The sequence below is a fragment of the Denticeps clupeoides genome, chromosome 2 (genome assembly GCF_900700375.1).
Source record: "Denticeps clupeoides chromosome 2, fDenClu1.1, whole genome shotgun sequence".
Lineage (NCBI taxonomy): Eukaryota > Metazoa > Chordata > Actinopteri > Clupeiformes > Denticipitidae > Denticeps > Denticeps clupeoides.
The window spans coordinates 22,756,766-22,783,717 of record NC_041708.1 but is presented as its reverse complement, the minus strand read 5'-3'; the positions used below and the strand labels follow the sequence as shown (position 1 = coordinate 22,783,717).

The 26,952-nt window shown below is 43.2% G+C and overlaps 2 protein-coding genes across 2 annotated transcripts in view; both read right to left on the bottom strand.

Annotated features, from left to right (window-relative positions):
- Positions 1-7,889: 7,889 nt before the first annotated feature.
- exog (exo/endonuclease G) lies at positions 7,890-13,962 on the bottom strand. Its single transcript, XM_028969542.1, has 6 exons — positions 13,749-13,962; positions 13,145-13,294; positions 12,913-13,052; positions 11,048-11,124; positions 10,849-10,963; positions 7,890-8,375 (listed from the first exon to the last, which is right to left on the bottom strand). The coding sequence occupies exons 1-6, from the start codon at positions 13,870-13,872 to the stop codon at positions 7,926-7,928; spliced, it is 1,056 nt and encodes a 351-aa protein (XP_028825375.1). The 5' UTR covers positions 13,873-13,962; the 3' UTR covers positions 7,890-7,925.
- Positions 13,963-19,804: 5,842 nt separating this feature from the next.
- The window catches only part of acvr2ba (activin A receptor type 2Ba), a 28,749-nt gene continuing 21,601 nt past the window's right edge, over positions 19,805-26,952 (bottom strand). Inside the window, exons 2-11 of the mRNA XM_028967128.1 lie at positions 26,606-26,813; positions 23,838-23,944; positions 22,977-23,125; positions 22,626-22,769; positions 22,309-22,452; positions 21,465-21,613; positions 21,194-21,308; positions 20,956-21,094; positions 20,751-20,881; positions 19,805-20,117 (exon numbers count right to left, since the gene is read on the bottom strand). Coding sequence (XP_028822961.1) covers positions 19,923-20,117; positions 20,751-20,881; positions 20,956-21,094; positions 21,194-21,308; positions 21,465-21,613; positions 22,309-22,452; positions 22,626-22,769; positions 22,977-23,125; positions 23,838-23,944; positions 26,606-26,813 — 1,481 coding nt within the window. The 3' untranslated portion in view covers positions 19,805-19,922. The remainder of the gene's footprint in view (positions 20,118-20,750; positions 20,882-20,955; positions 21,095-21,193; positions 21,309-21,464; positions 21,614-22,308; positions 22,453-22,625; positions 22,770-22,976; positions 23,126-23,837; positions 23,945-26,605; positions 26,814-26,952) is intronic.

The following is a 26,952-nucleotide window of genomic DNA, read 5'->3' as shown; positions in this document are numbered from 1 at the left end:
CTGATTGATTAGGGGAAAAAAAGGAGGCTTTGCAGGCTTTGTTTAGCAGGGCAAAGACAGTTGTGTGCTTTCTTCACATTCGTCCGCTGTAGTGGATTCCAAGATCCTGAATATTTACAAATGCTATATACAGTGCGATGGCACACAGGATGGGGAAAATGGACGGCTAATTGCAAAAAGGCGAGCCCATTATGAGCAATTTTCATCACCCAGGATTTCTTCAGCTGGAACCGCCTTCGGTGAAATTACTTTTGCACAGGAGAGGAGCCATACAGAAATAAAGCAGAGCCCGAGTGCAGGAACCCTGCAGGAATGTGTGTGATCGGATGCATTTGTATCATTTTTTTTTTTATCTTTTTTTTTGCGCCGTTTGCATGTGTGTATGCTTGCGTGTACATTGCGCTTCTGTAGGTGCGTGTGAAACTCCGGTGCTGTTGGTTCCCTGATCTGATGGCTTCAGTTGGGCCGTGTGCTGTGGATGCTGAGCAGATTCGGTTTGACAGTCGGCGTAGGGGGAAAGCGAAGCCCCCTTCTGTCGGGCACTTTGCAGCACATGGCCCTCCACGGTCAACCCCTCCCCTCGTTTTACAAAGCCAAAGCCTCCAATCCAATTACTGCTCACAAAAGGGAAGATCCATAGAGACCTGTGGGAACATGCTAATAAATGAAAGGGGATGTGGGGGTGGTCTTCTGAATAAGAAAGGCAAGTTGTCTTACCTCAACTTGAGTTTTTTTGTTTTTTATTCTCTTTATTTGTCTTACTTTTATGCTGGTAAAATGAACATGATGAGATAATGGCCTTTAACATTTACATCCTGCCAACTGAATCTGATTGTTCTTCGGTATGGAATTTCACAGGCGAAGGACAATGATTCAGGAAAAGATCAAATAATCAGTTTTTGTTTTTTCACCACGTTTCTCCACTTATTTCTCCAAAAAAAAACCCCAAATAATCACAGATAAAAATGATGAAATGTGACCCTTCATAGACACACAATGCAAATTCCTGGCTAGAGAGCTGGGCTCAGGTTCGGGTTCTTTCCTCCGGCTCGAGCTGGAGCTCAGCCTGACATTCTGACTCTGGCGTGGAACACCATCTTGTGGGGAAAAGCTGGTATATGGAACCCCCACCCCCCACGCGCACACACACACACTAGCACCCTTTAATCCCAAATGTCCCCACACATGTTCTGTGCAGGAGATGCACTCGTGGAAAAAGAGGCGAATGATCAAAGGTTCTCAGTCAAGCCCTGTATTGATTAGGGCTGATGTAGAGTACATGCTCATGCGAGAAGCACAGCATTTTTGTAGTTTGCTGTTTTTAAATATAGCATATACATGTGTATATTAAAGGGACATTTGTCTTATATATGCTTTATATGTCCTGTATGAAAAATATATACACACACACACACACACACATATATATATATATATAAATATATACACACACTCACACACAGTAGAGCTGGGGTAATTGTATTTCTCTTGTAGGACTACACTGGCAAATTCATTCATGTTGGAATGAAATGTAATAAAATTGCCTACATTCCAAGTGGTCTTTTACAGCTGGTATAAAAAAAATTCTGGTTCTTATGTCATTTAATCTCTGATTTTCTTTTTGGGATCGTATCTTACACAACATACTAACTTCTTGACATGGAGAATGGAGGTCTTGTCAACTGTCATGTTATACTAACAAAATGTATTTCTAAATAAATCAATAAAAAAATAAAAAAAAGGTTGGAATGTTTAGGGATAAAAGGAACAGGTCAAACATTTATTTTGATGCACAGGTACTGCTTTATATTTCAATTGATATTGTTTTCACTGCTGTCATGAGGCTAACGCTGCCATACTGCATTACTGTTACAAGCTGTTCACAGGACCATCCCAGGTGAACTGGAAAAAGAAAAAAAAAACAGACAGATGTGGCTGCAGGAGGGTCTCTCCGTGTTCCTCGTGTCTCTGCATCAACACGCCGCGTGCAGAACGCTGCTTATGACTAATTCTGGCATTTTTCCCTGGAAGTTGTCGGTCGTAAGTCTGAAAATGCCACGCTGCCTGAGGTGAACCCAAGGTGGTCAATATGTCTGCTGCGGCCAACGCACAATGTGCAAAAATACTCTTAATTAATCCTGGATTCTCATATAGTGGGACTAGTCTGAATAGATATAGATTACAAGGGACAATGGGGACACGATACCACATTTTGCATGACAAAGGAAGGAAAAAATGTAAATGGCTATTATGGAGTGTTAAAATATTACAGTCAGTGTAATTATATATGCGGTGTAGTCGTCTCATGCGCAATGAGCTCATATATATGCCGTGGAGACAAACAATGAAACCTGTGAAAGTCTTTTAAAGAGGGAATTTCACATTTGCTATCAGATCAGCCTCAGTCAAGCTCATGAAGCATCTGCAACAGATGCCTGGACGCCATAAATTCACTTAGGCCTCCTGGACAACAGAAGCAGCCGTTACATCCGCAAAACATATAAATGCTGTTGAAAGCATCCGGTTATCAAATCTTGTACTGCCATAGCGCAAGCAGGCAAGTTCCTGGGATGAAAACCCAGGAACTTGAAAAATATACTTTGTTAGAAAGTGAGCATTGGTTGTTGCATTTAAATTATTCTATACTTTATGTTAGAATTTCCATTTTATTTTTCTGCAACTTTTATATATGTTGCGTGTGCTTTAGCAACGCTATACTAATAAAATTTGGATTCTAACAGTTTAGATGTCCCCATCTGGCTCACTTGCAGGTTTCTCAGGCCCTCCAGTTACGTCACTCATTAAAGGCAGTGACAGTTGTCACAGTGCGTCAGCGCCAACTGCCCATGTTTACTTTAGACCCAGTGCCAATTTCCCTACCTGCCCTGGCACATAACAATCAATCCAGCAGCGCAGCCACGCCGCACTACACTGCTGGACGCTCGCTGATGCTGCACAGCGGCCAATCACTGCGCTCCTGTTCTCGTCTGGCCGTGTCCTGTCCCCACACACACAAGATGGGGGGTGGGGGTGGGGGTGGTAAAAGAATAGCGTGAATTCATCTATGAGGACAAATTAACAGCTAGTGTATGCTGTCCAGCGTCACCGTCAAGCCACCGCAAGGCAGCCGTACGCGTTTCGAGTGCACTGCGGAGTTATGTAAGCAAATTCCCACACCTCATCCCATTCGTCGAAGCGGCCTGACCGGGGTTACCATGCTAATTAGGAGACAGACATGTGGCAAGACATGAGGTCGACGAACAGGAGATGCTCCTCCCAGAGCGTGTGTGTGTGTGTGTGTGTGTGTGTGTAAGCAATTTATGCCAAACGTGGGGGGAACGATGGGGAATCCTCCAGGCGATGTTCTGGCAATGATCCCAACTCTGCTGGGTCAGCTGGTTGATGCAGCTAAAGGTCTCTTAAGTCTCTTAAAACACAAATTTTTCTGATTTTATCACCATTCATGCAAATTCCAACTGCGCTTTATTATGGGCAGAATTGAACAAAATATAATGGGTTAAAAGTGAAAATGCCGTCTTAAGCGGATGCATTTCACTGCGCGTTGTACTGCTGTAACTATGCATGTGACAAATACAAATCTTGAATCTGCTACCTGTTGGCCAACAAGTACACTAATGCTTAAAACTGCTAGCGCCACATTTTTCTAAAACATTTAAAAGAAACGAACATTCTACCAAGGAAAACGACTCATGGTTCATGGTCATGGGGGTCAACCGGACAAGGGGGGGTTAATCTTCCTGTTTACCGTTAGCATTTGCTGAAATTCGATGTATTATTCGCTTTTTTAAAAGTGTAACTTGTACAAAAGCAAATCAAGAAGTTTCGAATACAGCTGAAAGTTCTGGACTATTACACCCAATATCAGAATTCTGACACTCTCGATTTCTTGTGCATGAAGCCGTGACCAATTCTGCATTGAAGATGAAGACAGATCGGCTTTGGGATAAACAGTGATTATTTTGGATTTTGGTAGAATCTCGGCAGCAGATGAGAAGTTACAAAGTCAGGTATCCGGACTCACTTTTTGCATTTTTGTCACCATGACATTTTTTTATGTCCATCATACACAGAGACTGTGTGCAAAACTCCATGATGCCAGTTTGGAGCACAACCTGTCCCTCTGCTTTTCTTTTCTTTAAACAAAATAAAGTGACAAAGGGGTCAAAATGCGGCAAGGTGCAAGCAGATTCTCTCACTATTCATCAGAATTGGTGGCGAGCACCATGCAGCAACATTGCAATGTGATCGCATCACCATCTAATTCAATAAATTCAAAAACACTTTAGACATTATATAGATAAAAAGTAGAAAGCCATATAATACATGATATAGGAGACAGCGATGTAATTCTTTAGGCATATTGCCCAGACTTTAATGGCCGAAAAGGCATTACAGAATTCAGCTGAAGATCTAATCCAGCAAAACGGCAGATGATTTACATGCAGCAGCATTCTTCTATTTTTTTATTCTGGTGTCGTGAAGGGAGAGGGTTGCCTGGGAGGACTTCCTGGGAGACCCCAACACAGCATGCAGGATCATCATCGTTCGCGGCCACGCATGTCAACAGTTATCAAAAATGTTCTAAACACTGAAAAAAAGATGTTGTTGCAAGATGGGAGCACAGGAGTGACAGCGGTCTGCCGACAAGCTCTACGGACGTAAATCTCCATCGATCAGGGCCCTTAACAAATCCCTTGTTTAATCCTGGATACCCAACCACTACAAACAAATGGCTCCCGTGTTGCGATCCTGTTCTACAACTGCACCGAAAAGTCAGTCCCTCGCTGCCCCGTCCATCCCCCGGTTCCCTCTCTCTCTCTCTCTCTGCCACTTCATGCACACAGAGAGATAAGTGAGCACCCAGGAGACTGCTGTTTGCTGTATGGGGTTGCCATGGCAGCAGGGCCCTGATGAGGTCTCTCGACAGTGCTGGAAGATGAGTGTGTTCTCCCGGTGGGAAGTGGTGACCTCGCTCTCCAGAGGTTAATCTTCCTGTTTGTCTTCGACTGGAGGAGCTGGACAAGCCGGGCTCACCTTTGCACGCACACACAGACACAAACACACACACACACACACACGGTGCACACACATAATCATGGGTGCCCTAAACATGCAGCGTCATTATGCATCATCCAAAAAAATAATTATCATCTCTGAACCAAAGGCAATCTGAGGTCTGATACGTTCATAATGCAAACGATGCAGGATTAAAAAGAAAGAAAAAGTCCCCACTCCGGCACATTACTCAGCAAGTGTCCTCAAAGGATGTGACACTCCCCAAGGACGCCCCACTCTCTGGGTTTTTTGTTTCCCCTTTCTTCATTCCTTCATAGATGGTAGTCGGCTAAGGTTAATTCAGCCGGGCAGCTCGTGAGCACTGGATTTGTTTTTAATTTCAATAATCAACTTTACAACATATCCCAAAAATACAAGTCCCCAGGAAACAGATTTTTTAGATGATCATTATAGATAATGGTGAAAACCTACAAACTTCCTTTAAAGGGAACTGTTTAAGAGGCGTACTGTACTGTGCTGTACTGTAGTGTCAGTATGAGACGTTTGCGACAGGCTGGCTCCTCCACCTGGTGGCCTACAGGAGCTGCCTACACCCGATCTGCTCGCTTCACAGGTCACGAACCCTAAAAAGCCATGTTTGCTTACATGTGCTTCCATTTTTGGTAAATATAGAACCTCCGATCTCGAGTCCATCATCAGCTCAAACAGGCCAGTGCTCCCCCCTCACCCCGCCCTATTTAGGGCTGATTCTTCAGCAGAAAAGTAGTCTGGGTGTTTGTGGGGCCTTGCAAGCAGCACCTGTGCACCGAACGACCTGTTTGTCCCCTACATGCAGGTGAAAACCGCCGAGATCCCCTGAGGAACGGCGTCTCTGCGAACCGTTGCTAAGGAACTCTCCAAGGCCGGGAGAAAGTGGGCGGGAACGACTGAAGGCCCCGTCGCCACGTTCGCATGAAGGTGTTAAACCTCGAGGGAACAACTTTGGAAGAGAGCTTTCCAAAACACATTTTCAGAGCTTGGCTAGGTCACATGGTCCACCCAAACACAAGGAACACAAACCGAATACATTCTACACTCATCTCTGAGGAGGAGGAGAGCCTAGAACCTCCTTTTCCACCCGAGCATCTATCTTCTTCCTCCAACAGCGCATGGAATATAAACTAAATATAAAACTGAATAAACATGAAAAAACATTCAAACATGAACTGATTCACAAAAGTCTATCTATCCACTTTCTGCCGTGACAAGTGCAATTTCCCACTTGGTCTATCTTATGGCGTAGCCCCATCTTACATCACAGCCCTTATTACACCTCGCACATTCCATATGCATAATTATTCAGGTCAGTCCCCAGAAAGGAACTACAAAAAATGCAGCTGCATTAATGTAAATGTTAACTATGTAGACCTGATGTGGTTTTCATAGCCCAGCTTAAAATACACAGATTTTATGCCGGTTACGTTCTTAAAATGATTAAAGTGGGAATACTTCCTTCTTAACATCTCAGACCGTAAGATGGGGAGAATCTCAGCGTTTTTTTGTTCAATGATTATTAAAGTTCAATGATTATATCACTTACTACTTACAGTAACCTTTGACCTCAAAAACTGAAAAGAACTGAAAAGGATCACAATGGTCCACATGTAGAGGCAAACCCGGAAATGGAGCGAGAAACTCCGCTTCCCATTCGACCACTGTAATGCCAGAGCGGGACGGGGAAAGGCTCGATGCGTACAGGTTGTTACAGACGAGCTGATATTCCATAAGAGGTACTGCACTGCGCTCGGCTGAAAAGATAATGGTCCGGCGTGAAGCAACAAGCCAGTCTGTTAGAGCGCCTGCCATAACCTGACAAGTCAAATAAACTCAGACATCTGCTTTCCCGTGGCGCAATTTAGACATCAAACACAATTACACACGACTTCTGTCAAGAGGCAAATTGCACAGGGCCCTCGATTAGTCTTCTAAAACATAAAGAGAGAGAACAAATAAAAAGTATAGAGCCTCAGATAAGAATGTAGTTTCCCCCCTGAAACAAGGAGAGGACTACAAACCGACTGAAGCCACCTGCCTCATGCAAACGTATATATTCCGGATAAAGGATGGAATTACTACAGAGAAGTACAGTTTCTGAGAGGAGGATGCTAAAAAAGCTTCTTAGTATCATGGACAACATCTCCCTGATGGACCATCAGAGCACACGCTGCTAAAGGCTCATTGGCTCTAAATGGAGAACTGAGTGCCACATGAAGTCCTGGTTACCGTAGCAATAACTCTGTACAACTCTTCCCTATTCTGTATGTGATCTTCTCAGGATCAGTATTAATATCTGGTTTTTCATGGGACTGTGCGATTATATCCTTCTGTATGCTACTGAATGTGGGTTTTTCATTCAACACAACATGCTGCTGCCTCTCTCTCTCTCTGTCTATGGCACAACTCTGTCACTTTTTCAAATAAATGTCATTGTACCATACCGGTCAGTTATTTATTATTTATTACTTTTTTCTGCACTATTACTACTCATTTTCTCTAAGCATGCTTTTAGAACAAAATTTCCCTCTGAATTAAAAATGTTTTTTCATGTCCTATTTAAAAAAAAAAAAAAAAAAAAAAAAGGGTTGAGAATTATATTTGATGATATGCATTTCATTCCAGATATTATTAGGAAACAATCACAATAATCACAGCTTTTAAAACTGTCTTTTCAAAATTTTAATGAAAAAGTTCATAAACACCATGGTTCCTTTGTCCACTTTATTTATTCTTTTCATACAAAAAAAAAAAAAAAAAAAAAAAAAAGACAATAACAAATGCAAAAAGCAATTACAAAAAAACAATAAAACGAAGGATAAAACAGTATTATGCACAATGAACAAAAAGTCCATCTACTCCCGTTTCCCATCTGATCGCTCCTGGAGCGCCAACTGCTCCTTTTTCTCCTGGTAGAGTTTGAGGAGGTAGTCGTCTGGGGTGACTGCCGCATCCCGGAGCTCCGTCATGACCTTCTCCAGCCGCGCGGAGGTCCTGGCGCCCGCCACCTTGCGTCCAGCGACGTAGAGCGTGAACTCCTTCACGTCCATCAGGCGGCATGCATCCACCTCGCAGAGGCTGCGGACGCTCTGCTCAGGCCTCACTCCGGGGAAGAAGGACAGGCCCGCCATCCGCTCCAGTTCCGACAGGCGGACCTGGTACTCTGTGAGCGGGTGGTCGAACCCGATGGGCTGATTCGGCACCACGAAAGCCCCGATGGCCAAGGTGTCCGATGACGGGTTCTCCCGGGCGAGGACCACTTTGAAGAGATGAGTGGGAACCATGACGTTGTCCTTCCCGATGAGCTGTACCAGCGAGAAACAAACAGTTATAAACGCCAAGGACGCATCCAGATATATCAAAGGCGCACAGTTACACAACACACACAAAGGTCAGCACCACCATGACATTCATAAATCATCAGTCTATTGATTAAATTAAAGTGAAAATTGTACTCTGCATTTAACCATCACCCTGAGTGAGCAGTGGGCAGCCATGACAGGCGCCCGGGGAGCAGTGTGTGGGGACGATGCTTTGCTCAGTGGCACCTTGGCGGACCGGGATTCAAACCGGCAACCTTCTGATTACGGGGCCGCTTCTTTAACCGCTAGGCCACCACTGCCCCGTGTCTAGATCTATAGATGAGATATATACAAGATATATCTATAGACAAGATCACTTGGTGGGGTAATTTCCTCACATGGAGTATCCTATCACCGATATGTCGATGACACAAAACTCATCTTCTCTTTTCCTCCCTCTGATCTACATGCTACTTCAAAAAACTCTGCATGTCTAACTGGCATCTTGGATGGCAGCCCATCACCCTAAAGTCAATCCCACCAAAACTGAACTGATATTCATTCCAGCAGAATCTTCATCACATCAGGATCTTGCTATTTACCTGGACAACTCACAGCTCTCTCCTTCTACAACAGCCCGCAACCTTAAAGTAACAATAGACAACCAAATCTCCTTCTTGACTCACATCAGCAACCTTTCCCGCTCATGTAGATTCCTTCTCTACAATATCAGACAAATCTGCCCTTATCTGGCAACACAGGCCACCCAACTACTGGTTCAGTCCTTAGTAATCTCACGACTGGACTACTGTAACTCCCTTCTAGCTGGTCTACCTATGCACCATCCAACCTCTACAACAAAGACCTCACAGTTGGCCACACACACAGACAGACAAACCCACACTGGCACAAAAACACAAACATGGTAGTTACCAGTTGTACAGGTGTACCCATTGTACATTTTTGTGCAGATAAAGACAAGCATATTCATTTTTTGCTGCTCTTACCTTTGTTCTATCCACTTTCTGCCGTGACAAGTGCAATTTCCCACTTGTGGGACTAATAAAGGTCTATCTTATCTTATATTATGGAGTAGCCCCATCCTACCTCACAGCCCTTATTACACCTCGCACTGCACCTCGTATACTCCGAGCCTCCAGTACTGCTCGCCTGGTCCCTCCATCTCTGAAGGTAAAACGAAGACACTCATCTAGACTCTTCTCCGTCTTGGCCCCTCGGTGGTGGAATGAACTTCCCCTCGAGGTCAGAACAGCTCAGTCACTGAGCACCTTCAAACGACAGCTCAAGACCTTCCTCTTTAGAGAATATTTAGATTAGCCTTCTTATTGTCCGACTTAAGTACAGAAACTACAACATTGTAAATAAAAAGACCAGAATTGATCACTTCATTGATAGTAACATGGAAGAACTTTGTAAGTCGCTCTGGATAAGGGTTTCTGCAAAATGCCTTAAGTGTAAATGCTTATGCTGTTGAGTTGGGTTTTTTGTTTTACGGGTTCCCACAATGTACTCCTCATTGAAGAACAATCTGGGGGTTTATCCTAATGTGTATCCTGCTCTTGTTTCTGACCTTTTCACCTATCTTTCCCCAATGTACTGTGTCGTGTATATGTATGGTCGGATTTCAGTCGTACTTGTACTTCTGACATGGCAATAAAGGGTTTCATCAATCAATCAATCAATCAATCAATCATCGTGGCGACGAGACTCGGCCGTCGAACCCGCTCATGCAGGGTGTGCCTGAAACCCCGCAGGTGCGTAATTCCCTGTCACCTTGAGAACCGAGACACAGACAGGCCTGCAAATTTAATCACCACCTGTCAGGAGCGTAAATACGGGCCACCACATCCTGCCAGGAGCATTAACGTGGAGGTACATGCTTTCCCTGTTTCCATCTTGTGCCAAAACATATCGGCGTGGCGAAAATGAAGAGACGGAAGTGTGGCACCCGAACCACGGCAGGACCCGGATCGGCGGAAGATGTGGCTACCCGATGTGGACCAGAAACCCAGTTTAGTCTGTGCATGCGGTCCCTATTGGGTAGTGACGGGCAGCCTCAAGGCAGCAGTCCACGTTATTGCACTTCTTCTACCAACACAGACACGTTCCTGATATAGGAAATGCACAGTCAACACAGCTAATGTTAACACAGTTAACACAGACCTACTGTTCTGATCCTAATCAGCGTTTTTTTTGCTCATCCGTGGACCTCCATGGATTCACTGTTCTCCGGGTTGATTTAAATGGCAGAGGAGGATTGAGGCAGTACGACACTGCCACCTAGTGGACAGCGAATGAGGAGCCTGGTATTTATAAACCACCTTTTGCTCTGCATGCTGGGTAATAATGCATTAAGCGGTGGACGCAATTATGCTTGAAAATGCCATAGGAAATGTCACTCGACAATAAGCCTAAACAGGTCAGGATTGCGCAAATGCAGGTCGTCCCACATTACCCGGTAGCACATGGACTTTCTGCCATCACTTCCAACTTCAGGGAGGGCAAGAGGGCCAGAGACGATCCACACGTCTTCAAACTTCTTAGTCAGATCTCTGCAGTACATCTCCAACCTGGAAATAAGGTGCATGGTAAGATAACAGGAGTAATAATTCACCGTTCCTGTGTGCGCATCATGTCAACTCAATATTTATTACCTATTCCAGAAGCCGGCATTGTTTTCATAATTCTGAGGCACAATGTTGGACAGGTAAAATGTCTCAGCCATGGACTGCTGTGGAAACAGAGACCTGAAGTTATTTCAGGCCAGTTATTTTATAAATTCCACAAAGTCGCATGGAAATTCCATCCGTTGGTTGATTCTGGGACAGGATCACTGGATCTACGGTACAGGCCAAAAGTTTGGACACACCTCCTCATTCAAGGTGTTTTTTTTTTTATTTTCATGACCATTTACACTGGTAGATTCTCACCTATGCATCAAAACTATGAATGAACACATGTGGAGTTATGTACTTTATGTACTATGTACAGAAAAAACAAGCCCAAAACAAGCCCAAAACAATTTGCAATGCAAACAGTTTTTTTCACATTGGAGAACTTGCAATGCGTAAATCATGGGGAGAGACCTATATTTTCCCATGGTTATTACCAGGCTGCCGAATAGAAATGGGATGATTAGCAAAAGTGCTTTGATTTAGAGCATGAATTGTATGACATTCAAATAATGTTTGTTATGGTACGATCTGGTTGTGCTACGTTGCTACCTGTCTCTATAAACAGAGATGGCTAACCTGGTGCTAACATTAACGTGAGGTAATGGCATTAGGCTCTACTGATTATAATTTGAGATCCAACTTACTGTATCAACTTAAGCCACCTTCTTTTCACCTTTTCAGATTTTTTCAACATCATTCTGCTTTTACAACACGGTACACCGCACTAGATTGGAGCCCCAAGTGGCATGGTGACGTAGCAACTTGCCATCCCAGACAATGCTGCCGTTTTTTTTTGGTTTGTTTTGCCCACGACCCATAATCCATCCCTGATTCTAGTTTCTTCAAAATAGCCACCCTTTGCTCTCATTACTGCTTTACACACTCTTGGCATTCTCTCGATGAACTTCAAGAGGTCGTCGCCTGAAATGGTTTTCCAACAGTCTTGAAGGAGTTCCCAGAGGTGTTTAGCACTTGTTGGCCCCTTTCCCTTCACTCTGCGGTCCAGCTCACCCCAAACCATCTCGATTGGGTTCAGGTCCGGTGACTGTGGAGGCCAGGTCTCATAATGTGTTCATTCATAGTTTTGATGCCTCAGTGAGAATCTACCAACGTAAATGGTCATGAAAATAAAGAAAACACATTGAATGAGGAGGTGTACTGTACGTGTCACTTGTCATTTCAAATGCACAGCTTCAGCTAAGGGGCCGTACGACGCCACGGCGTTTAGAAACGTGAGACGGCTCGGGCCTTTTGTGGGAATTTACATGCTCTCCCCTCATTGGCGCAGGTTTCCTCCAGGTTCTCCGAAGGCATATACACTGGCGACTCTAAATTGGACGTAGGTCTGAGTCAGTGTGTAATAGGACTGTTGAAATTAATCTTATAATTGATGAATCACGATGCAGACATAATCAATTATATTGTAATGACAAGTTTGGTAGTTCTCTGACGGCGCTATCAATATTCTCGTTAAAAAGTAGAACTGGTAGTGACTGTGGTGGCCTGATCTGGGTAAGAGTTTCATGCTGTGTGGTGCTTGGAGGCATCAGGTGAGCACAGACTGAACGCCGACCGTTTCTCTGCTAAATGTAGCAAATCAAAGCGTCCACTCGGGTGAAAAAACCTTAACTCGTGTATTTGGAAGCGCCATGTGAAGTAACATAGAAAAAATTATGGGATGCATTGTGATGCATCGATAATCAAATCGTGAGAGCATGTAAGCGAATGTTTTGTGTGTGTGCCCTGTGGTGAGCTAGCGTCTCTGGAAAGGGCTCTGGCAGCCGCGACCCTGAATAACCGGACTAAGTGGTGAAGGAAAGTGAGTGTGAATGAGTGATCTATACCTCAGATGCTTTATTATCACCAGCTGGCGCCATATGTCCCCGTGACCATCCACTGCCCAGGTAGTCCTCGTTGTGTGCGGTAAATGCCACAGGGATGCTGGGATCTGGCTTGAACTTGCAGTGTTTCCTCTGAGCTGTGCCTGAATGGTACAAGGCACCAGGCATTACAAAATTAAGCCTAACCACAGAGAAGGACGTCAGGGGAAAGCTGCAAAAGAAGCTCTAAACTCACCGTGCAGCTTTTCCTGGGAGAGATGCTCAGCAACCCATCGTGGAGTTCTCCTGCTCTGGTCATAGGACAGAATGTGATTGGCGTAGTATCTGGTTTCAGCTCCAGCCAAAGGCAGCCCGTACTCTCCAATGTCTCTGTGAACTGGATTCACTGCATGGAGTTTAAAATCGATGGGCAATTAGATCTGGACTTTTTGTAATTGACACAAGACTAATTGACAACTGACTAACTGGCTAAGTGCTACTGTTCTACATTTTAGCCAGGAAGCAGGGTTGCCAGGTTATAACAATAATACAGGTTATAACAACTGGGGCAGTGGTGGCCTAGCGGATAAGGAAGCGGCCCCTTAATCAGAAGGTTGCCGGTTCGAAAAGCGTGTAAAAGGCAAACCTGGCAACCCACGCAAAATTCAGATTTTATCAACAAAACGCAATTAAACGGATCAATGTACGCTTCTCTTTGGGAAAATATGAGTTCGCACCTTGGTCTATCTGTAAGGAAACGATTTAGCTCGTAAAACAGCGCGGTGTGGCGCATAAACCGCCAACCTGGCAACCGCGCAGCGCCACTTCATTCGCTACTGTAACTCCGCGGTCACCGTTACCCGCTTCCTCCGCTCCTCGCTCGCCGACGTACACCCTCATCACGGCCACGCATGTGGCGGCGCCCGCGGCCGCGCCGCACACGAAGCCGCCCGTGAACGCCGCCCGTTTAAACGCGGCGCGCATGTTACTCTGCTGCGCGCCTTTTTTTGTTCGTTGGATTGTTTGCCAGAGGAGCAAACAGAAACGAGGCCGCGCTGTTTTCTGTCTCGTTCGGTGGCGCCTGGCCGCTTCCAGGGAGACGAGGACTGGCAGCGCCACCTACTGTCTGGGGGGACGAGACGCGGGCAAATGAGGAAATAAGTGGATTGATTGTGAAGCAGAGGACACGAAATGTGAAAGTGAAGTGATTGTCACACGTGATACACAGCAGCACAGCTGTGTATTTGTCCTCTGCATTTAACCCATCACCCTGAGTGAGTAGTGGGCAGCCATGACAGGCGCCCGGGGAGCAGTGTGTGGGGACGGTGCTTTGCTCAGTGGCACCTCAGTGGTACCTTGGCAGATCGGGATTCGAACCGGCAACCTTCTGATTACAGGGCCGCTTCCTTAACCACTAGGCCACCACTGCCCCATGCCCTCTGTATTTAACAATCACCTTTAGAGAGCAGTGAAGAGCCATGACAGGCACCCGGGGAGCAGTGTGTGGGGACGGGGCTTTGCTCAGTGGCCCCTTGGCGGATCAGGATTCGAACCGGCAACCTTCTGATTATGGGGCCGCCTCCTTATCCCTAAGGCCACCACTTGGATTCAAAAATGTCCCCCTGTTCTTTTCACCTCCGGCCACATGTAGTTGAATGTAAATGACTAAATTAACTACACCACCTAGCAAAAGTTCAGGACTGTTTGAAACCATCCCAATTGTCCAACTTTGTGGTGGACTGAAATGCTGGCATCACAGCAAACGCTCCCTGATTTGGAGAAACTCAAACGTTAACTTAGCGTTAAAATGTACAATAAATTAAAAGGATGTACTGTCATTAACATGGGAACAAAAATCTACAGTGAAGGTGGTTGTCACCAGTAAAAATTATGCCATAACACACACACACACACACACACACACACACACACACATAAAATAAAAACAGAAACAATAATAGAAAAATAAAATGACAAATGTAATAAAAATTCATACCGTAACAAAGCCACAAGTACTTTATATGTGGCCTGTATAGCCTGTATTTTCATACACACATATACCATACACAGCGAAGACTGCAGTTTTTTTTAAATCAGCATTTTATTGTTTACTTTCATATACAAAAAGATAAAATTGAAATAATCATCATTTCTAGTATTTATCTCTACCAGTCAGGGCGTAGTTGTTTCACACTGGGCAAATACTACATTCATACTGGTTTATTCTGGCACCAATGCAGAGCTGAAACAACCACATCCCAATATCTAGGCCAATATAAAAAAAAAAAAAAAAAAACTCAAACTCTGAATATTGGAGCTCTAAAATTACCACAGTAAAAGGGAACAATGATCCACTGCAAATTAAAGATCTATGTTACAATGACTGCTCAAAAAAAAAATAAATAAAAAGTCCTCAGTCCTCAAATTCATTACGGGAATACGATGGATGTTGGTTTTCCTGGGCATTTCATATATATATATATATATATATAAAACTTTTTCTTTTAACATACTCTTCAATCCAAAGGGGTTACAGCAACAAACTCAACTCTCTGTATTCACCTTTTTTTCCTTTTGTCTTTTTCTTTTTTTTTTTTTTTTTTAGAATATTTATGTTAAAATCAGTAGTACAAGCCATCTGTTCTATGTAGCTATAGTGAAACATAACCTACAACATTTACATTTCACATGTCCTGGTATAAGAAACAGCACTTTGTAAATATGACCCCTTGACAAGGTATGGGAAAGGAAAAAAAAATATCTAAAATAAAATAAAAAAATAAAAAAACCTCCTTTGTCAGCTCCCGAACGCTCGGGATATGGGTTGTGGGGAGGAGAGGAAAAAAAAAAAAAAAAAAAAACCAAACATTTAAAACATTGTACATTAATTCCATAACTGTGTCTGAGAAAGCGACGGTGACCTCTACTCGTACAGGAAGGATATTGGCTTATTGTTATTGGTTTTACTTTGAAGTCAAGTAGCAGACTGTTCCGGTAGTCACAGGAAGAACCACCCAGGACAGAACCTGCCCAGAGCGAGGGCCTTAATACTTGACCAGGGTGGCCTGACTGCTTTGGCTCGTAGTTTGCTACAGTTTTGACTTTTTTTTTTTTTTTTTTGTTTACCTGAACACTGATCTCGCTGAGGTAATGAGTCACAATTTACAGTCTGCTTGTTATTATACATAACTATAGAGAGAGAAAACCTGAATATGTGTATTTTTGTTTGTATGAGCGGCAGTGTAGTAGTGACAACAGTAATTAGAACAACATTAAAATTGTGCAGAGTCAGATTTACACGTCGAAGAACACAAAACGAACATTTCACACAACGCAAGGAGCAGCTTACATCCGGGGGAACGCGAGATGAACTTCACGGAACCAGCAAGAACAGCAAACGCGATGGACAGTGACGAGGATGCACCGTGTGAACGGCCGGGTGACGGACACAGACTGACGGGCAGGAGAAGTGGTCGTCATCATCGGCCTACAGGAAGCACTGATAAGTTCTATTCCCCGCGCGATACCGTCTCCTTTCGCTGCAAACAGAGGCATTGGGCCCGGGAAGAAACGGGTTTCACATTGTCAAGGGGCGCACGGTCACACATGACACACCAGTACAAAAAGAGGTTGGTACAATGATGGTGTACATTGTGTCTTTTTTTTTTTTTTTTTTAATCTTTTTCCATAGTTGAACCATCCAGCGAGCAACACTGTTTCACAGGAGCTTTGAGGTAATTGGTTCCTGAAAACCTGGATCTAAGAATGCATCCAGAATTACAGCTGGTCACTTTTGACAGGTGTTTATATTCCACGTGTGTGTGTGTGTGTGTGTGTGTGTGTGTGTGTGTGTGTGTGTGTGTGTATTGTTGTTCAGGTACTACGACAGGGAGAGAGGGAGCTGGGAAAATGAGGCTCTGCAGAGGTTGCTTCAGCAAGGTGTTGTGGAAAAACCAAAAGGCACAAAAACACCAGGATGCCTCCGGACGCCGCTGATATTCAATGCATGAAATCTTCCCAGAAACAGGACCACCTCGACACAGACCCTGGTGCTATTTATATAAACATACAAACATTTTTTTTTACATTTCAGCCTTATCCAAATTCATCCGTCGGGTCGAATCGCTCCTTGTGGCGCAGCAGTGGAGGGGGGTGTATGATGAAATAGTGGAGAAACTCTCCTCTGCCTCCGCTGCCTCTAGATGTAATGTATAAAATCGTCAGCAGTATTGCATAAGTTATAGAATCTTTCTCGTCCAGCGAATGGGGGGGAAAAAAAAAAAAAAAAAAAAAACACACTAGTATAACTTAAGCTCACTATTTTTTTTAAATATATCTGCCTGGACTCCAGGTACCTGATCAAGAGTACCTTAACGCCATGGACAGGCTCATCTAAAGAACAAATCTGAGAGACCATGCAATCAGTCTAGAGCTAGGGGTCTTTTAAAATATATGATCTACTGTGGCAGTAATTAACGATGATGCCTAAATGCCCATCAAATAAAGCAGGAGAAGATGTCAAAACCAAGAACCCTGAAGAAAATGTACAGATCTAATTTCACACTGAGGGTTCATGAAGGGTCAGGTGGTCCCTGTCTCACACTGCAAAGGGTTCTGCAAAACCCAGAGATATTATATGACACTGAAGAGAACAGCATGAAATCTCTGCGGGAAGTGTGTGTGTGTGTGTGTGTGTGTAAATGTGCTGAAGCAACCTCAACATCTATTAATACAATTTTTTTTTAATTTGGGGGTGACCACCCCTCTTGCAGGAGTAAAAAAAATAATTCAGCAATTCTGTAAAATTCAGACAGAATCAGAGGCATTTTCTCTAAAATTTCTATTTTTTGTTGTTTAATTGTTTGGCTAATTTCTATGCTTTAGACTAATCTGTATTTTTGTATGTGTGTGTGTGTGTGTGTGTGTGTGCGCTGTGGATAAATTGTGGATTGTTCAATGGTGTGAGCAAAAATAGAAATGCTACGTTTGAGGAGAGGGGTAGCTGGAAGGATAAATATTCGATTTCCCTTGGATTAACAGATAGGGGGGGGAAAGGTGGGAGCAACAGCCAGCACAAACAATGAATAATGCCCAGGTGTCATAGATAAGCAGAACTCTACAACTGTATACAGCTATTTACACAATTTTCTCATATTATTTCAACATAACTTGGTAGCACTTTCTTCAAAGATTTTGGACATTTTTATTTATCTTCAAAAAAAAAAAAAAAACCTCCCTAATCATAAAAGCCAACATACATTAAAATATACTTACTACAAGTCAACACAACTAACAAAATATATAACATAAGTCAAAACACGTAGAAAAATCTGAGGTATTTCTGGTCTGAGGTGGTCTGTGGTTCATGAACAATTATCGTTCCTTAGTGTTTTCTTAGCATTCTTTTAATTTTTTATTTCCACATCTCTGCTCTACTCTGTACTAAACTAAGTTCTCCCAGTCATCTTGTTCGCCTCGCAAACCCATTGATGCTCCTACCGATGCACGTTTGCATGTGCGTTAAAAGGATTCTACAGAGATTTGCATGGGTAATGCACAGAAAAGAAAAAAAAAAAAAAAAAAAAAACTAAGAATATATATAGAAATATATTCATCTTTGAGTTGAAAACAGCAGCATTGTGGACATTCACTGTTACATTATGGCATACGGAAATGTGGATTCTTATGCACCACGCCTTTAAGACAAAGCAAAGAGGAAAAAAACTAAAAAAAAAAAAAAAAAACAAAGATCTCCGTCTGTTCAGAGAGAACGTCTTAACCGTTCGTTTAGGACAACTGAGGTTGAAATGCAAAAATTTGGTCCCTGTTCAAAAAGAGGTAAAATACAAAGGGACCCAGCCAAGATGCATGTCTTCCAGTTAGACACCAGTTGAGAATATAGGCTATGAGGAATGAGGCTGGCTTCTATTGTCTGAGTTTAAGTCCATCGATTTTCAAAATGTATGCTAGAGTTAAAAAACAGATGTAAAGGTTTTTTTTTCTTTTTTACCAAAAAAAATATTTTCAAAAATTCAATGCCCACTCCTTCAGACTCCTTCATCGCAGTCCTACACGTTTGGGTTTCAATTCATTTGGGCACCATCAACATTTCACGTCTGGAGGTTTGGCCACTGGTGCTACGCTAACAGACGGTAAAATGCAACCCCGCCCCAAATCCCCCCCATGACCCCCCTGTGAGACTGGATACCTGAGAAGAAGTTCCGTACCAAACGAAATGCACCATCCACATGCTGCAAAATTCAATCTCTTTAACGCAAGCCACTCCGGTCAAACTAGATTTTAAATTCTGAAACGCTTGACCAATCGTTCCCCAAAAGCCCCAGTCTGAACACCACAAAACCAAAAAAAAGGAGGAAAAAAAAAAAAAAAAAAAAAGTCCAGTTGTCTTCCATCTTTTTCTGTGTTCTAGAAACACCCATTAGTTCCGTAAGAGACAAGTTTGCCATATTTTTTTTTGTATAGGTAGAGAAGAAAAAAAAAAAAGAAATAATAAAAAGTATAATAATAATAATAATAAAACCCGAACACTAAAAATCCATTGAGGAAGGTTAATTGTGTAACAGTCTTAAAATGTTCCTCTCAGGTTTTTGCAGCACTGTTGTGTAGTCCAACATCTTAAATGGTCGGTCTGTCGCTTGTCACAGGCAATCTTGTCCAGAAGACAGCAAAGTAGGAACTCAAAAAATAAAAAACGGGATGAGGTACCTGCACCTTGTCAGCATTCACGAGTCGGCACCTGAATGCGCGTTGAGATGTCCTGTCACCCTTTTTTTTTTTTTCTTCCTCTCTTGATAAAAATACAGAGAAGTGTGCTGGTAATTGATCCGATATCAGGAAAAAAAAAAAAAAAAAAAAAAAAAGAAGAAGAAAAAACATAATTAATTAAAAACTGTCAGGATAAAATAGCAGCTGCATTCATGTTGTTGTCTGAGATCCACTGAGTCTGGAAAGATGAGGGTTGTTTCATTTGCTTGCTTGTTTTGCTCCTCTGCGTCGTACGGGAGGAGAGGGACTCAGATACTGGACTCTTTGGGTGGCAAGTCCACGTTGGTGACCGAGGTCACCATGGAAACCAGGCAGTCCGAGGTAGTGGTGCTGATGAGCCGGCGGATCTGGGAGATGCGCTCCTCCACGCAGCCGGCCGACAGCCGCGCCTCCGCGTCGTGGTCCCAGCACTCTTCTATCGTCTCGCACATCTGCTCCAGGCCCTGCGCCAACCCAAGGGCAGCACAACACAGCATAAGATACAACAGAAAAGCATTCTGGGAAGAGGTGGACTGTCCCTCGCTACAAAAGTAGCCAACTATCAGAGCCCTGCTACTAAATTTGTGGAATTACGCCTACTTATAAACTCTCAGTGAAATTTCAATAATCCAGTCCTTACGGAACTAAATTGAGAAAGACATGACCCTGACACATTAATTTCGAACCTGAACTCAAAAAAAACACAAAGCAACCAATCAATCTAGAACTCTTCATTTGTAGGGTCAGTGCCTATGGAATCAGATTTGTGCCAAAATTTCGAAACAAAACTTTCCTAATATCAAACAGAAATACCACATTGATATTTTGAACACCTACATTTTTGCTTACATCTCGCCGTTTTTCATTTTCGGGTTTTCAGTCGCTCCGCCCCGTTTCACGTTTACGCTGCCTGAGGATTCGGATGGACTTTTGGCACAATGTTCTCGTGTGGGCGGGCCTACGCCTATTGGCCAGCAGGTATTTGAGTGACAGCTCCATTTCCCAGCAGGTGGGAAAATCCATTTTAACTTCATATAATAATGGATCAGCTATCAAACCATCAAAGCCATCAAGAATTGAGCATTGAGCACACTCACAGCGTGCTTGAGCCAGCAGTCCTTGAACGCCGGCCTCATCTTTTTGTGGACAACAACGTCCTGGAGGTCCTCCAGGGTCGGATGCTGCCCAATCTCCTCTTCAAATGGCAGCATGTACTCATCCACGGGGCCTGTGGTGAGGGAAGCGCTTTTGTCACCACGTGTCACTTACATGCACAGTCACCTGCCTGTACACGTCACTCACCGTCTGCGGCTTTACAGCGCGAAACCAGCTCCCACAGCACCAGGCCCATGGCGTACATGTCTATCCTCAGAAACGCGTCCCTCTGGAAGTTGATGGCCCCTTCCAGCACCTCAGGTGCCATGTACCTCCTTGTTCCAACCTAAAATAATATTATTATGGTCACAGATGGCTCCTGGGCTGTTGTAACCATGACGAAAATGTTTTACGGTGGGGTGCCATGGAGGATCTCTGCTCTGACCTGGCCGTGAGTGTCTCCAGGCGGCTTCCCCGGCTCGAATCGCACCGCCAGGCCAAAGTCACCAATGACTGCCGTGAGGTCTGTTTTCAACATGACGTTTTTACTCTTGAAGTCCCTGAGGTTGAATTGAGAAGTGATTTTAATTTTTTTAACAACTGAGCAACATTATTCAAAGGTTTCTAAAGCTGAAGTTTCCAGACATTGAGGTCTTGAAATCACCAATTCAAGCGTCTTGGAAACGTGCTGTACAAAACAATGAATGCATTATTACCTGTGAGCGATGGCGGGCTTGGGCCCTTCACCTTTATACCGCGGCACGTCTTCATGCAGGTAGGCCAGGCCACACGCCATGGTTTCGGCGATGTGACACAGCTCGCTCCAGCTGATTGCGTTCCCCTTCAGGTAATCCGTCATCGAGCCCTGAAACATGCGTTTATTAATTTAATAACTAATTAATTTATAATAAACTACCGGTAAGCTACATTTTAAGGCATTTATTAAAATATTAAAAGACTGTTGTGAAAATTATGGGATAAATTTTAAGACCATAATTTAATACCTGAAAGTGAACACAACTTCACAATTGGAAGGTATTTGTACGACTGCACAAATACCTTTTTATTTTAATAATAAAATAAATGACAACACCCAATAATAAATGAATAATACCCATGGCAAGTTAAAACCCACCACAAAATCACTCATTTAAAGAGGTTAATGTTCATAATCAGGCCTATTCCCATCAAGAGCCCCCTGCTGGGGCGGTAACTAGGTAACCAGGAAATCGCATGAGCATCAAACCATCTGTCTGGGAGCTCCAGCTACACCACAACTGGGTCACACGGCAAAACAATGACCCAAATAAAATTAAGTCATGAGTGGAACAGGTAAGGGATGCCGCAAACACAATTCCCTTAGAATGCCGTCGCAGCCTGGAACAAATGGTGGCCTCAAATTCCCATCACGCATTGGGAAGTTTCATGAAATATTCATGAACTTTCTGAAACTTTAATGAATCATATTAACAGTATTCTAGGCTATAACTCTTATCTATTGCAGATTTATTTAAAATACAAGGTGAGCCTTGAGGGAGAAAAACGCCCTGATCTCTTTACCTTTTCATGAAACTCGGTGATAAGCCAGAGCTCCATCTCCAGGTTCGTCCCACGTTTCTCAGCTGCGATGTAGCGCAGAAGATTCTCATGTTTCATGCCCGGAGTGGAGAACACGTCCCGCTCGTTCTGCCATGATTGCTTATCCTGTGGATAGAACCAAAGAAAAAGGCCAGTGAGTCGATTCAAATGATTACAAATCACTCAAACCGCAAAAAATAAGAAAATTGACTTTTTTTGTGAATCCTACTTTGCCGTAATGGAATAAACTGAATCATGAAAGCAAGAAAAATCGAGTAACGAGATCATCTCGCACTGACCTGAATGGGAAAGACCTTTACAGCAACATATTCGTTCATCATCTGTGCCTTCCACACGCAGCCGAAGCGCCCCCTAGCTTTAATCTCCAGCAACTGCAGAGGCTTCAGGCCAACCAGAGGAGAGGGAGGCGTTGGGCCGGGGTCCTGAAGACAAACCAAAAGAATGTTTCTCTCAGGATTATACCTCATTACTGATTAAAATTATTCCACTTGTATTGACTACCAGTAAGCATTTCATGATAGATTCGGAGTCGCCACTAGATGGAGGTAAGCATTAAGGAAGCACTGACACCATGGAAAAGGCCAACAGAGGAATTACATCACGTGCCGATTTAAAAGAAGGTCTCTCACCTCGTTGATGTCCACGTGGCCATAGGGCGGCTTGCGGTGGCGGTACATCCAGAAGGCCAGCAGCAGGGCCACGGAGAGCATGGTGATGGGCAGCAGGGAGTAGACCACAACATTCAGCAGAGAGGGCATGGGGGGAGGTGGCTTTATCACTGCGAGGAGGAAGGAATCCATACTCATACCACATCTGTTGCTTTTTTTTAAATTACTATTATTCATGCCTGCAACTGATTCACGCAGGATATTTTAACATTGGTGGCACAAATCTCCTTTCAAAATAACCCACTGTTGTCTCCCACACTGATTTTTGAACCCCCTGTCTGTGAAAGGGTCTTTGAACCATCCCTTCAAATCCCATCGTCTTACTGCTCATTTTCCTACAGTGCTGTATTATCAGTCTTGGCATTGTAAAGCAGCCTTGAGAATGGTGCTGTAATGCTATATAATAATCATGACTGTAAAATAATTATGACGTAAATAGTAATAAAAGTATAGTAAAAGTAATTATATTTTAATATATATAAAAATGGACTGGGCAATTACACAATCTCAATTGATTCAGCTTGAACTCAGCGATAAGTTTTGGGCAGTTTTACAATCACGATAAAAATGGCTAAAATTTGCATATTTTGTATGTGTATTTATATTACATTTAAAAAGGAGACAGCGGGTGCCAGACATCCCTGATGCCCATAAAAGTGAATAAAATATCCACAGACAATACAGCAAGCAAATTGTCTTTGGAAGCAATCTGGCAATATCAGGAAAAATTGTGATTTCCGAATTGTTTGATATGGGAATGCATATAATGATCATTTTTTAGCCATATGGCCTGGCATTATAGCTAAATACTCCCATCCTCACCGGGTCCGTTCACTTCTGGGATGTGGTTGAAGCGTTCATTACAGAAGTTGCCCTCGCAACAGCAGAAGAACACCTGCGGGTTCTCCTCAGTGGCCACGCACTCCTGCCTGTTGGGCAAAATAAATAAATAAATAAATACATTGGAACAAATCCAACAAGCCACGTGGGCCCCGATATAAAATCAAGGTGGCGAACTCAACGCCAGGTGGGTGGGTTCAACAGCAGTTAGTCTTACTGCAATCTGAACCAATCAGATGCAACCCGATGCCAGAATTAAAAATGCACGAGTCCCATGAGTCTGTGCAGCACTCATGGTAACTGGATCAGATACTTCAGACCTGCCTGCACACGACTGACATCATAATAAATCCTGAAAAGCTATAAAACACCAGGACACCACCTCCTCTGCGCCTGTGAACCGTGCACTCGACTCTGTCTAAGCAGAGTTTATCCTATTTGGAAGAAAGAAGCCTAAAAAAAACCCAAAAAAACATAGAATTACCTGTGATTGGATATTAATAATCATAAAAGATCAAGAAGCAGAAATCAACCCATTTCCCAGTGAATTGCCGCACTGTTTGGTCACCAGAAGTGAACAAATTCGTAAATACGAGTGCCAAACCACACATTAATGCTGAATGTATAATTCAGCGCAGGCACGGCTTTTTAGATGAAACCACTGCCGGCGAGTACAGCTTGTACCCCGCTCGCTCCTCTGGGTTCCCTTACTGTTCGGGAGGGGTCAAAGAAAAAAGCGCGTTGACCTTACTAAAGGGGTAGAGTGAAGTGGATAGGCCGAGGATTTTTCTTCTGAGGGCGGCGCAGCGCAATTTCACTGGCCAGCCACCCACTTTTCGGCAGTATGCGTAAAATCAATAATAAAACCACCCAATATGGATCTGTTGTTATCCTGGGATATATCAGTTTACATTTGCACAACTTATGAATCATGAATGGCTACTGTGATTAATAAAGATTTTTAAAATACGAATAACATTTTAATATTCATCCTTTGGTCTATATGCAAAGGTGGTAATAAAACAGTACAGGTTTAGTGCCCCAGGTGGTCTTCCACAGCTACTACATCACATCATGTAGGGCTAATGAAATGAATGAAATTCTAATTTAAGTATAAAGAGGACTGAAAAGTATGTATTGCTAAATAAAGGTGCCTAACACACCAACATTGACAGAGATGAAATTCGACGTTGTATCATGAACAATACCAAACCCACACCAATGACGCACAACAGCGGGAAGTGAAAAGTAATTTCCTCTATACATATATAAAAAATAAAAATAAAAAAAAAAAACATGGCAAAGTGCAAAGAGGCATATGAGAGAGCGAGGAAAATGCGGTGCCTTGCTCCTATACCCCCACAAGTGGCAACAGGCAACAATAATCCACTCAAAAGAAAAGATGAGGGCCCAGCACCCCTCTACATGCAGCGACGACGTATTACGAAGCGATGCGTGCAGATGACAGAGAATCACACCTCAACAACCCGAACCTACTTTAATCGAAGAGGGAAAAAAAATAAAAATAAAAAAATAAAAAATAACAAAAAGGTTTTCACAACTTTTAGTAGCTGCCCAGTCACTTCGAGAAGAAACAAAACCTGACTTACGTGGCTCTGTGTGGAAATAAATGAACTGGATCAAACGCAGCCATGGTGGAACCAGATCCACTAGGCATGCAAACGTCATGTGCAGCTTCATTATAATACATCTAGTGCAGCCTCATTATAATACAACAAAAACCCTGAAAAACCCGCGCAAACAGGCCATTTTGTAGGGCAACCACCAACCCTACAAAACCCTTAAGATAAGCTGTAATAATGCTTTCAGCACAGATGGAGCACAGACACGTTCAATATTTACGTCGTTTTGATGCAGAAATAGTTTTTATTGTTTCCTCGGAGAGGATCGCAGCTGTTTCCGTTTTACTGCCAGCTCAGCTTTTTCTATACAACCCTCAACATATATGAACCAATAAACTTCCATGCTCTCCCCTAAAAGCTTTCCTTGAAAATAAATCACTCAGCGGCACGTGGAAATTCACAAGAACCTGTTTTCCTCCCAGAATGAAACAATGATGAAATGAAAATTAGTTGAACGTTGAATGAAAATTCCCACATCCCAAATTCACCTCAGTCAGGCATCCAGGGAGGGAAAAACTCAACCTTCTCCTAAACATTGTGATCATTTTTCTGACTTATCTTGGTCTTTCAGGCAGGTCTAAACATACACCACTGTAGAATTATTATTATTCTTTTTAATTTAACATTCACAAAACACAGATATTAGCTATTTGCGAGTTGGTGTAATGTTGCAGCGTATTCTGTGTCAGGATATTCAAGAGGTGAACACGCCGTGAAAACACCGCATGGAGCTGCGAAAGGTAGTTAGAAAAGTAGGTCAGCACTGATAGGGCAGAACAAGGGGCCAAGGGGAGATATATGGACCAATAAAAACATCAAATAATAGCCACGGGGGCTCATCATCATTTCCCCAACGGCAGGATTTTCATCTCAGTAACGTCAGACCATAAAACCTAATCTTTAATGCCGTGTCTTATTCCACCCTTCTTTTCCATGAGTAGGTGCACCTTCAGACATGAAGCCACAATAATCCACACTTAATTCAACTACCAACTATTGTTATTACAATTCTATTAAAGATGATGAATGAGATGATGAAAAAAGAGAGTATAGTTACAGAGGTACAGAGAGTATAGTTTACACGAGAGGGTCCCATAAGCCACTGACCTGTCGTAGCAGTTGAAGTCATCCAGCCAGCACCCTTTCTTCACCAGCTCTATGGTGCCTGAGCTGTTGCGCCAGGAGGCGTAGCAGTGAGACCGTTTGTCCTTCTCGCCCTCGCACCGCTCCACGCCGCTCTGGTTAGTCTTCTCGATCTCCCAGTTGATGTTGTAGTACAAGCACTCGCGCGTCTCCACCTCTCCATGACTGGGTCCTGTGAATGGAGGAAGACTTAATGTCAATGTCCTCATAAAAGGTTAATTCTTAAAAAAAAAAGTTTCAGAAAATTGAGAATTTCACAAAAATATACAAGCATGAAAGAACCTCTTGCAAGTCACCTTACAGGGACCTAG

Excerpts from the sequence above, each read along its gene's own strand:
- exog (XM_028969542.1), bottom strand. The coding sequence starts at position 13,872 with ATGCGCGCCGCGTTTAAACGGGCGGCGTTCACGGGCGGCTTCGTGTGC. Across the intron at positions 13,053-13,144 it reads CTCCCAGGAAAAGCTGCACG|GCACAGCTCAGAGGAAACAC; the intron begins GTGAGTTTAGAG and ends TGTACCATTCAG. Across the intron at positions 11,125-12,912 it reads GTGATAATAAAGCATCTGAG|CAGTCCATGGCTGAGACATT; the intron begins GTATAGATCACT and ends CTGTTTCCACAG.